Raw genomic sequence first — 11502 nt, forward strand, 5'->3', positions numbered from 1 at the left:
TTCCTCCTTAAGGAATCCATTCAAAAATGCACTTTTGACATCCATTTGGAACAAGGTGAATTCCATATGAGATGTAAAAGTGATTAGAATTCTGATAGCTTCCATGCGAGCCACTGGAGCAAACGTTTCATCATAGTAAATCCCTTCCTCCTGATTATAGCCTTGGACCACTAGCCTGGCCTTGTTGTGAGAAAAGTAACCAAGAAATATTCCTTCATTACTTTTGGCGTCGAACTTACCAAGCTGATCCTTTCCATTGTTGAGAATATAACATTTGCATCCAAATATTCTTAGGTGAGTCAGCTTGGGTTTTCTTCCATTCAACATTTATACGGGGTCTTGTTCAGAAGTGATCTGATCATGCACATGTTCACTAAGTAGCAGGCAGTGTTGACAGCTTCAGCCCAGAAATTCTTTGCAATTCCACTGTCAATCAGCATTGTTCTTGCCATTTCTTCTAGAGTTCTGTTCTTCCTTTCTACTACTCCATTTTGTTGAGGAGTTCTGGGAGCTGAGAAGTTGTGAGTGATGCCATTTTTATAGCAGAATTCATCAAATTTGACATTGTCAAATTCTATCCCATGATCTAATTTAATGCATACAACTCTAGACTCCATCTTCACCTGGATTTTCTTCACAAAGGCCACAAATACTTAAATAGTTCATCTTTTGTTCTGAGAAATAGAGTCCATGTGAATCTGGAATAGTCATCCACGATTACGAAAATGTATCTCTTTCCTCCTCTGCTTTGCACCCTCATAGGTTCACATAGATCCATATGCAGGAGCTCAAGCGGCTTTGAGGTGCTCATATCTCTTTTAGACTTAAAGGAGGACTTCACATGTTTTCCTCTAGCACAGGCATCATAGACTTTTTGAATCTTGAATTGTGACATAGGCAGACTATGGACCAGGTCCTTCTGAATTAGTTTGTTTAGAAGGGAAAAGCTTGCATGGCCCAGTCTTCTGTGCCATAGTTCAGTATCATCTTCAACCGCCTTCAGACAACACAGATCACTGTTCTGTAAAGATTCAAAATCAGCAACATAGATGTTCTTGTATCTTTTGGCCACTAGTACTATTTCACCGATTACAAGGTTAGTGACTGTACATATTTTGGACAAGAATTCCACCTTGTTTCCTTTATCACTAATTTGAGAAACACTTAGGAGACTGTACTTAAGCCCATTCACATAGTACACATTTTCAATAGAAGAGTGAGTGACTTCCCGACTTTTCCAACTCCAAGAATGTACCCCTTTTTGCCATTGCCAAAGGATACACTCCCTCCTTGCAGGGCTTTTAGTTAAAGAAAGTCTATGGTGTTCCCAGTCATGTGTTTCGAACATCCACTATCCATGAACTATTGTTGTCTGCTTCCTTTCACTGTTCCCTGCACAAGAGATTAGGAGTTAGTTTTAGGAACCCAAACAAGTTTGGGTCCCTTGTAGTAAGCAAGAGGATGAATAAAAGCTCTTTTAGTCCATGCAGGTAATGTGCATTTTTTGTGAGTGGAACCTGGTCCCTCTTTTGTGGTCACGGTTTCAGCAGCCACTTTGTCTTTCTGAACTGATTGATTCTTAGACTGGACACTTTCCTTGAAGCGTCCAGTGTTCCTACATTAGATACGAGTCTAGTTATCAAAGACAATGACACTTTTACTGTGAGGGTTGTAAGGAGTTTTTTCCCTTTAGAACCCTGCTCCCTGCCTTTTTCACTATCATTTAGGAGAAAGGCAGTGGTAGCTTCTGAGGACGAGGTCCGCTTTAGAGACCTTTCAAGATCATTCATTACTTTTTCTAGATTGGTTTGGAGGAGCTCGTTTTTCTCAATTTCAGCACGCATCATACATCTGATAGCTTTCACCTCATCTTCAAGCCTAAGGTATTCCTCACTTGCTATCTCCTTTCCTCTTTCAGAACTTTTAGGTTTTGACTTAGTCCATGGTTGTACTATTGTTTCCCTTTGGTCTACAATTTCTGCCAACAAATTACTCTTTTCTTTTCTAAGGATTTCAATGGTTTTTTTGTGGTCAATAACTGCAACCACTAAGTCTTCTATAGTATGTTAAGATTCTTCTAGTTCTAAGATCAAGGAATCCCTATCCTCTGCAAGACTACAAAAGGCGATGATTAAAATATCAGCTAAACACATGAGTTTTTTGGAGAATAAGATTTCAGATTTCTCTAAACGTCCCTGAAGTTTACCTCTTTGTTGCCATTGTCTTCATCATCATCTGATTGAGCTGTCAAAGCAAAAGTTGAGTCATATTCACTCTCCTCGCCTTCAACTTCCATCAAGGAACTATCACCAGTATTAGGTTTATCTTTAGACTGTTTTACTTGTGTTGTTCCTTCATGAGCCGTTTGCAAAGCTTCTCATATTTCCTTTGCAGTGTCACGGGTTGAGATTCTATCATACTCTTTAGGTCCCATTCCATATACTAGAATTTTCTTAGCACGAAAATTCTTCTCCACAGCTTTCTTGTCTGCTTCAGTGGATTCTTTGCTGGTTTTTGCCATTGAATATGGAAATTCATCTAGTACCTTAATTGGAACATAAGGACCATCGAAAATGATATCCCATAGCTCACAATACTCAGCCATAATGAAATCGTGCATTCTATCTTTCTACCACCAATAGCATTGTCCATCAAACTTGGGATTCGGTATATGGATTGACCTTCTTCAAATTTTGGTGGAGCCACCATGAGGATCCTTCCTAAGTGTTATCCTGATAGGAGGAACCTGCTCTGATACCAATTGTTAGTTTGTGTGGGTCCACCAAATCATAAAGTGTCTGGTCCTCTATGAGGTTCTACTGAGAGCACTTAATAAAACGGTAAGTAAATGAGGCAGAGGAGTTTTTTTACGTGGAAAAATCTCACACAAGGGGATCAAAAAACCAGTACCTACACCTCTAAGATTTTAACTTCACTAAATTGTAATCTACCTATTACAAGCCACTTTACAATATTTTCTATTGCAAAGGATTTACTCAACTAACTTGCGGTACCTTTACCACAAGCCACTTTGTGACTATCCTAGTTACAAAGACTTTTTCTAACTTATGAAGCTATCACCACTAGCCACTTTGTAACTATACGATTACAAAGACTTTTCCTTATGACTAAATCTAGTCACAACATAAACTCAACAAGTTTACGAATTTACAAGAGGATTCCTAATCAGAATGCTTCTAGGTAAGCGGTTTAGGAGATACAGTAAGTACAATAACAAGGTTACAACTCAACTAGGACAAAAACAATCTATCTTTTTGGAACTGGTTTGTATTAGCATTCAACCTTGTTCTTCAAGCTTGTGAAGATTGATTTCTCTATTTTTGCAAGAGGCTTGAATGAGAAACAGAACCCTTCTAGTGATGTTTTTGTATAAAGCTCATTGGGTACTTCTTGATCACATCACTTGAAATGATGTGAGTACTTTATTTGGTTAGAGAATGAGTGGGCTGACAGTGTAGTGCAGTGCGGCAGAAATAGTGTCGTCGGTCACTTCATTTCCAGCTATGTCCAATTGACTTTGTACTGCTATGAGGAAACCACAAGAGTATCAGGTCCTTGTGTTGGTTCTTAGCTCCTGAAGCTGTAGCAGTTCACCTTTAGCTGGAATTCGTTAAAGCTTGCAGCAATCCAAATAGGTCAGGTTCCTTATCTGGTTCTTAACAGTAAGTTGAAAAAGTATATAGACTTTGAAGAAAGACGAAGAAATTACAGTTGCAAGAAAATCAAAATGAAAATCTAGATGACGCACTACAAAAAACTGGAATTATTGCGGCGGTTAAATAACGGTGGTTCAATAAAACCGCCGCAATATATATCATAATACGGCAGCGTTCTAGATGCCATTAGTGCGTAATGTAAAATCGGTATTTTTTTAACAATTACGGCGGTTCTAAACCGCCGCTAGTTAGACAAAAATTTTAATAATTCTTTTCCGCTAATATTTAATGTTATTATTCCGTAAAACTCCTAAAGCCCTAAACATTTTTTGATCACTATAGTGTAATGTAATCCATTCAAACACCTAAAGTCCTAAACAGAGTAAATATCATTCAAACATCTAAATCCCCAAAACAGTGATTCCCCAAATCACTGTAAACCTTCTCTCTCTCTACACCTTCTCTCTCGTTCTCTCTAAACAGTGATTCCCCTAAATTACTGTAATGTAAGACATTTATATCCGTTAATGATTCTCCCAAATCCTTTAACTTTTATTTAAGGAGATCAGATAATAACTTGTTTAAGGTAATGTGTTTGAATTCGTCTATAAATAACCCTTTTTTGATAAGTACTCGCTTACGTCTCCGGTTTCAAGTCGTTCGTGTAATTACTTCCAAAATATCGTTGATTTCACTAATTTAAGGCATGCATGTGTGTGTATTGGATGGATATCAGCTTGAACCACTGATTTTAGCCGTGAATTTCACTGATTTAGGTTTTGATTTTGCTGTTTTAGCCATTGATTTTATGCGTGCATGTGTGTGTATTGGACGAAGATCAGTTTAAATCACTGATTTTAGCTGTCGATTAACTGCTTAAGCCATCAATTTCACCGTTTGGCAATCAATTTTATTGATTCGGCCGTCGATTTCACTGTTTAGCTGTCAATTTCTACTAATAGTTTTATTTTATTTTTCGTTTATTTTTGTGTCAAGTTTTGTTACTTTTCTGTTCAATTAAGTTTGTGTTTGTTTAAATTTTGACATTTTTAGTTTTTGTTATGCTAATATCAACCTAAATATCATTTATGGCCTTGATAGGTAGCCAAGGAATCTAAAACAACTGGTAAAGCTATTGGGATCGACATCGATAAAGTTGTATTTGATAGATATAGCTCTTGTCAGTTAACTTTATCCTTTCTTTTGAGTTGCTTTCTTTTTTAAAGGTAAATTGATTCTCTCTTAATGTTGAGTTACCTACTATCAGTGTAAATTTGTCACTAGATAAATACAACTAGCACTTATGCAGTTATGTAGAGAGAAAGAAATAGGACAAATACTCTTTGACTAATCTCTGTGGTGAAACAAGTACTGAAATAATTCAGCAGCTGTAGAGTCTCAATATTGTAATCAGCTGTAGAGTCTCAAATCTTGTACCTCTGTACATCTCCAAATCTGGAATGATGTGTATTCTTTAATTGTTAACTTGTTCTTCTCTAAATATTGTACTGAAGTCCATGCTTGTCGAAGTACAGTGCATCTTTTTCTTTTCCTTATTTTTTCCTAGTGTGTTAAGATGCCAAATAATGGCAAATGAATTGAAAAATAGAAGGTTTTTATCAAATTAGTTTTGCTACGAAATGTTAGGACACTGTGAAGGAAATAAATATAGCAACCAGTACATAACTAAAGCGTGCATGTTATCCCACCAGAAACAAGAAGAGGTATTCGTCACTTGTCATTTTCCAAAGTATATATTGCTCCGTTTCCTCAATTTGGATTGGTGTTGCCCAAATATGAGAATTCTCCTAATGCTAAAGTTCTTCTTGTGTATATCTATGAGATAGTTGATACTTTGTATGTGTGTGTCACTGAATTTCACTTAGAAAAGCATGCCCATACAAATTTTGTTTCTACCTTGTTTGATCAACTTGAGAGTTGATAAGGATTCACTTATAGGATCAACTCTTCGATTAATATTTTAATATGATCTTTATTTTGTTGCAGATGAACATCAAGTGATAAAATCTATTAGGTTGAAAGTTCAGGATATCCATAACTTGGAGAATGAATCGCGCATAATTATAGAATGTGATGAGTTTGCTCAACCTATTGGAAAATCAGCCTGCATTCTTGCAGGATTTTGGGGGGGACTTGCTACAATCCTCGCTACTTTCTAATTGGCTTTGAGAGTTGGGAATTAATGCCTAAACCTTTTGTGCACCGTGTTGTTAATGATTTTGTATTGGTAATGCCTTTTAATTCTTTTGCTTAGTTTGTGTGTTATAGTTGTTTTACTTAGATTTTTGTCGGAAAGAGTTGTTGTGTTGTTGATTGGAAATTCTGTCAACAGTAAACTAACATATATTATTTTTGTCAAGTCTCGATTTTTCTTTAGGAGTGATCATCAAAAGGTAAAAGGTTGGCTTAACAATTCGCTTAACAAAAAGTGGAAGGAATTCAGGCTTAAACTATGGCATGAGGCCGAGGATCCATTATTGAGCAAAGAAGATATCATTAAGAATGCTCCAGAAGGCATTCCCATGGACCAATGGGCATTGTATGTTAACTACCGGTTCAAAGGGGAAACAAAGGTTTGTATTCTTCTTCTTCTTCTTATTTCACTACTTGTCTTTGTTGCTTCTTCTCTGCCACTACTGTGGCTTCTTCTTTTATTGCTTGTCTCTGCTGCTTCTTCTCTGCCACTGCTGTGGCTTCTCTTCTTTTCCCTTCTTCTTCTTCTTCTTCTTTCTCTTCTTCCTCTGCTTTGTTTCACGCAAGTTTATGCTAAAATAATACAAGTGTACCACTTAATGGTAAAATCCATATGGGGATTTTGATTTTGAATCAGTCAACAAAGTTCCCTTTCACATTCTGCTGGATTATAAGTCATAAAATAAGAGGTTCTAGCTGTTGAACATGTGCTCAGAAATAAAGCAAGAAGAATACATCCTTTCTCTGTGTAGTTTTTGTAACCAGAAAGATGGAAGAGGAAAGTGTGCATAGTGTCAGTATGTATCTTTGATTTCAGAAGCTCTTATATATATTCAAGAATGGAATTACTAGTTTTAGAATCTAGTTGGGCAACTATTATGTGATAACTTTCTCTTCTTACCCATCATTCAAGATATTGTGCGAATATTTATGAATTAAAACTTAAAATAAAGTAAAAGTAATCTACTCTGTTAAGTTGTTTCCTAGATAATCGAAGACAAAGGTATTCAAAATCTGGAGGAACTGTATGGGAAATGTGAATAAGTAAGAAGCTAGACTGACTTGCTCTTAGATAAGGAATAGTACCAGAATCTCAAATTGATTTCTAGATAATGTTTGTTGTAAAAATGGGCACTGAAATTTGAAGATTGACAAAGGATAGGAGTTGATTTCTTTGTCAATAATTTGGCTTCATAACTAGTGGGATAAAATCATGAAATAGACAGATTACCTGAATAGAAGTAAGAAGTTTAATGCTATGCCAATGAATTATTAGAAAACCTCACAGTATGTCTAGTTAGGGTCTAATTGACACACAATATATTAAACTGCATTACCTATCCTTTATTCTTGGTTACTACTACTTAATAAATGCGTATTATATAGACCTACAAGTGTCTTTTAAGTGGACAGATTATATAAATATTTTTACATGAACTTTAAGTCCATAGAACTTAACATCTATACTATTTCTTTTGTCGTTTGTTATATGTAACAGAAATTCTCCTATTTTGACTCGTGGGCGCTTTGCTTGAGAAATCAACGGATTCGAGGACAACTAACACTTCCTCATACTAGTGGTGCTATGAGTCTGGCTAGAAGAAGGGATTTGATGGTAGTTTAATATGACATACTTACCGATACGTTTTGTGTATTAATATATTCTTAATTAACTAAGTTTACTTTTTTAAAATTTCAGAAGAAAATGGGAAAAGAAGTTGATCGAGGCAAAGTGTGGACCGAGACTCATAAGAGGAAAGATGGGAGTTATGTAAATGATCAAGCTAGGGAGATTGGGATAAATGTTATTTATGAAATCTAAAATCATAATACTAATTCTCAAATTCAAAAATGTGCTTAATAAAACCTACTCCTTCCGTTTCAATTTATGTGAACTCATATGACTGGGCACGGAGTTTAAGGAAAGAGAGAAGACTTTTGATCTTGTGGTCTAAAATGAGGCACATATATTATGTGTGGCTATAAATCTTTGTGTAAAGGTAAATTGTTTCCAAATAAGGAAACGGGTCATTCTTTTTGGCACAGACTAAAAAAGAAATAGGTTCACATAAATTGAAACGGATGGAGTATTATCTTCTGCATAATTCCACCTTTCGACTTTTCTCTGCTACTTTTGGCTTAACACCACTTGAGGTTTCTTTATTTTTCCTTTTCTTCTTCTTAGCTGGTTCCTTTGGTTTGATCTCCACCTGATTTGGACTTGAAATACTAAACCATTTGAGCACTGTTTAATGTTTTATAGATTACTTTGAATGGTCTGCTTCTGAACATACTTGGAGCTCTGTTTAATATTTTATAGATTCTCCTTTTGTAATTTATATTTTGTCCCTCGTGTAGGAAAGAATTGAAGAAATTCGAAGACAAAGGCCAGAAAATCTGGCAGAAATTTCACTGAATGATGTGCTTGGTGTAGTCTTCGGTCCCGAGCACCCTGGCCATGTTCAAGGCTTAGGCATGGGTGCAGTTCCAACTGTAGTATTCAAGCAAACATCATGCCGAGGTGGTTGTTTTTATATGAGCTCATCTAGCGCTAGTGCTCCACCTCCGCAATGGGTGCAAGAGATGACAAATATGAGATCACAATTAAATGCACTAACTAGCTTATTTCAAATGACAATTGAAAATATCCCGGAGGAGTTTGCTCACTTATTTCCGACTCCTGCACAGGTACAAGTGCTTATTTTTTCTTTGTTTGCCCATTCAATTTGACAATATGTTTAAAGTTAGCTTTGATTTGCAGAAATAACAATAGGTCATGTTATATTTGCAGAAAAAATAGTGGAATTTTGTTTTTGTGAAGTATAGAGCTATGCTCTGTAGGTATGAAGTAGGAAACCATTTAACGACAAAAGGTTAATGCAGAAATCATGTTATATGTCCAGTAACTGTAGTTTTCAAAAAAAACTTTCTCCGCGACTTGATACATATATCTCACCAAAAGAAGAAGAGTATGAAAAGGAAGCATTGTACTATAAGGTACCTAAGCTCACATCTACACTGAATTGATCTGGAAATTATGTATCTAAACGCGGAAATATTAGTTCATGCATTAACTAAAGGATTTGAAATGAACTAATTCAGGAGGGGTGACTCAAACACCCCTCCTCCTATTAAGAGGCACTGAAGTTCCGCGTTCACTTTCATAGTTTTCTTTAAGAATTTGAACAGAAAACAAATTTGCAGAGAGAAAATAAATCAAGAAAATGGGTACTGAGGAGTCCAAGAAACGCCCACTTGTCTTTGCTTACTATGTAACTGGTCATGGTTTTGGCCATGCCACTCGAGTTGTTGAGGTCCCTTTATCTTTCTCTTTTTTTAAAATCTCTATTTAGTCTAAAAATGCAATCTTTAGAATATTTTTCTGTTTGTTTTGGTGGGTGACTCTTTGTTTCTCTAATATTTGATCACTTGGGTTCTTCTTGATCTTGTTGCTTCATCTGATCATGGATTTTTCTTGAATTGGAGTTGCATGTGATTTCATTACTTTGATTATGTACTTAGTTGCTGAGATAGGAAGGTGAACCAGAAAAGAACCGGTCTTGATTGATTACTTTCATTTGACTTTTTGTTGGAAGTGTTAGCTAGAACCAAAACATATGTAGTATAGTTTAGGTTTTAATTTCAATTGGCTTATTAGATAAGTTTGCAAGGTATTTCCTCTGCCCCAATTTATATGTAACGAGGCACGAAGTTTAAAAAAGAAAAGATTTTTGAAACTTGACATTTGTAACTGTGATATTGCAGGGGTAGAATCTGTTACGACAGACCTTGTAAGAGCATCGTAACCTTGATGTTTATTTGTTTTTCCTTCTTGTCCCCATATGTAATGGCGCAAGGGGTGGGGCGTGTGAATTTGTTTGCATTACTTTCCTTATTTTGCCGAATGAAACAGTATATTTTTCTCTGGATTTCAAGTTTAACACCGAATTTTAGATGACTAGAAGTAAATATTTTGAAAAGCTGGCCAATTTCTCATAATAATGATTCATAAATAGCAAATTTGTATTACTTTTGCTCGTTATTTGTGGGGGTTATACTTTTTATCTGTATTTGCAAAATACTGGCATGATATGAGTTTTTCACTACTAATTAGTTTTTTTATGCAGGCACCCAATTTAGGAGATGGCGTTCCGTCACCAACTAGGCCAAGAAGATCCTTTGATGAAAGCGGAGCAAATGACAATTAGTAATCATTGTTAGGATGAACTTAGTTTTTCTTGTGTTGTAATTGTTAGGATGAACTATGTTTTTTGTGTGTTGTAATTGGTGAATAACTCGCACCAACTTAAACTTGAATCTTGGTTGATATGGGATTTTGGGTACCTATGTTTTAATATGATGAATATTTTGCTTATCTAATTCTCTATAATTTATGTTAATTACTATGATGGGTGCTTGATTACATATTATGATGGATTTTGTGCAGTAAAAAGCATCTAAATGTAGAATTCAAAAATTAACAATAAATATATTACAATTATGGCAGTATAAACTGTTATAATTTGAAAGACTTCAATTATGGCAGTTCCTAAGCGCCACAATCAGTAGTCAATCTTAACTATGCATATTGCGGCGGTTTTATCTGTATATTGCGGCGGTTCTAAAGAAACCGCTATATTAAACCTTTTGGCGGAAGCGATTATGGCGGGTGATTAAGCCGCCATTAATGACAATTACGATGGTTTTTAACCGCCACTATACGCAAATTTAACCGCCGCAATTACTCCCGTTTTTTGTAGTGTACGGTTGGCGTAGTCATAGCGAAGTAGTGCTAGATTTTTTATGGATTCCATATTTATTATTTATGCGTCTTTTTCTAACATTGCCTATCAAAGACATTGAAAAAGATGCTACAGAAAAAGTAGGTCTTTATAGGAGAAAGAATTTAGAAATACTGGTACGTCGTATACTTTTAAGACTTGCAAACCAACTCTCTTGCTAGCTGTACCCTAGTTACTACATTAAATATTCTATCTCCTTCTGTCTAGAGGCGTATGTAGCCAGGGGCGGATCTACATATAAAAATTGGGTGCTGGAGCACCCATTAACCTCGACCCCGAATACGTATAATTATATAGAGAATTTAATAAAAGGAATATAATAAAATAGCAAGCACCCAGATAACAAAAGACTTGGTGGGTGCTTTGGTTATGATGGGTGTTGAAGGGCTCTAAAAGCCTATGGTCGAGAGATCGAATTTCACGCTCCTAGCTAGACTTTTTCCTCCATTCATCAAGCACTAACTTTCTTTTGCTCCAATTATCAGGTCTCTATTTTGCTCTTTAAGTTTTCTCTGGCGACTTTTGTTTATCAAATACTACTACTTTTATTCTTTTGGTTCTAACTTTCTTTTACCTTTTTTTTTTAACTTTCTTTTGTTACTTTATCTAATTCATCATAGCAAAGAAAGAAAAGAATATGAGCTTTTAAAAACTAAGGATTCCTCCAGAACCGTAAATTGTATTACTCATCACATATTTAGGGCGTCGTTCATATAGGTACTATAGTTTTCTCATTAATTTTTTTATCTCCATATTTAAATAGTTGCATACTTATACGATGTATTAGTAGTAATTTTACGTCAAAAAAA

At 35.6% G+C, this 11502-nt stretch overlaps 1 protein-coding gene across 4 annotated transcripts; it reads left to right on the plus strand.

Annotated features, from left to right (window-relative positions):
- Positions 1 to 4886: 4886 nt before the first annotated feature.
- LOC104213010 (uncharacterized) lies at positions 4887 to 10266 on the plus strand. Of its 4 annotated transcripts, none has more exons than XM_009762382.2 (7): positions 4887 to 4903; positions 5685 to 5925; positions 6059 to 6271; positions 7390 to 7506; positions 7591 to 7662; positions 8250 to 8579; positions 10019 to 10266. In XM_009762382.2, exons 2-7 carry the CDS (start codon positions 5881 to 5883, stop codon positions 10097 to 10099), a joined length of 858 nt encoding a protein of 285 aa, XP_009760684.2. In that variant the 5' UTR covers positions 4887 to 4903; positions 5685 to 5880; the 3' UTR covers positions 10100 to 10266. The 4 variants fall into 4 exon arrangements, with proteins under 4 accessions (XP_009760684.2, XP_009760687.2, XP_009760688.2 ...); XM_009762385.2 differs by lacking the exon at positions 4887 to 4903 and adding an exon at positions 5067 to 5093; XM_009762386.2 differs by lacking the exon at positions 4887 to 4903 and adding an exon at positions 5142 to 5401.
- Positions 10267 to 11502: the final 1236 nt, after the last annotated feature.

This window comes from Nicotiana sylvestris, chromosome 8, assembly GCF_000393655.2.
Source record: "Nicotiana sylvestris chromosome 8, ASM39365v2, whole genome shotgun sequence".
In the NCBI taxonomy this organism is placed as follows: domain Eukaryota; kingdom Viridiplantae; phylum Streptophyta; class Magnoliopsida; order Solanales; family Solanaceae; genus Nicotiana; species Nicotiana sylvestris.

Excerpts from the sequence above, each read along its gene's own strand:
- LOC104213010 (XM_009762382.2), top strand. The coding sequence starts at position 5,881 with ATGCCTAAACCTTTTGTGCACCGTGTTGTTAATGATTTTGTATTG. Across the intron at positions 7,507-7,590 it reads CTAGAAGAAGGGATTTGATG|AAGAAAATGGGAAAAGAAGT; the intron begins GTAGTTTAATAT and ends TTAAAATTTCAG. Across the intron at positions 8,580-10,018 it reads TATTTCCGACTCCTGCACAG|GCACCCAATTTAGGAGATGG; the intron begins GTACAAGTGCTT and ends TTTTTTATGCAG.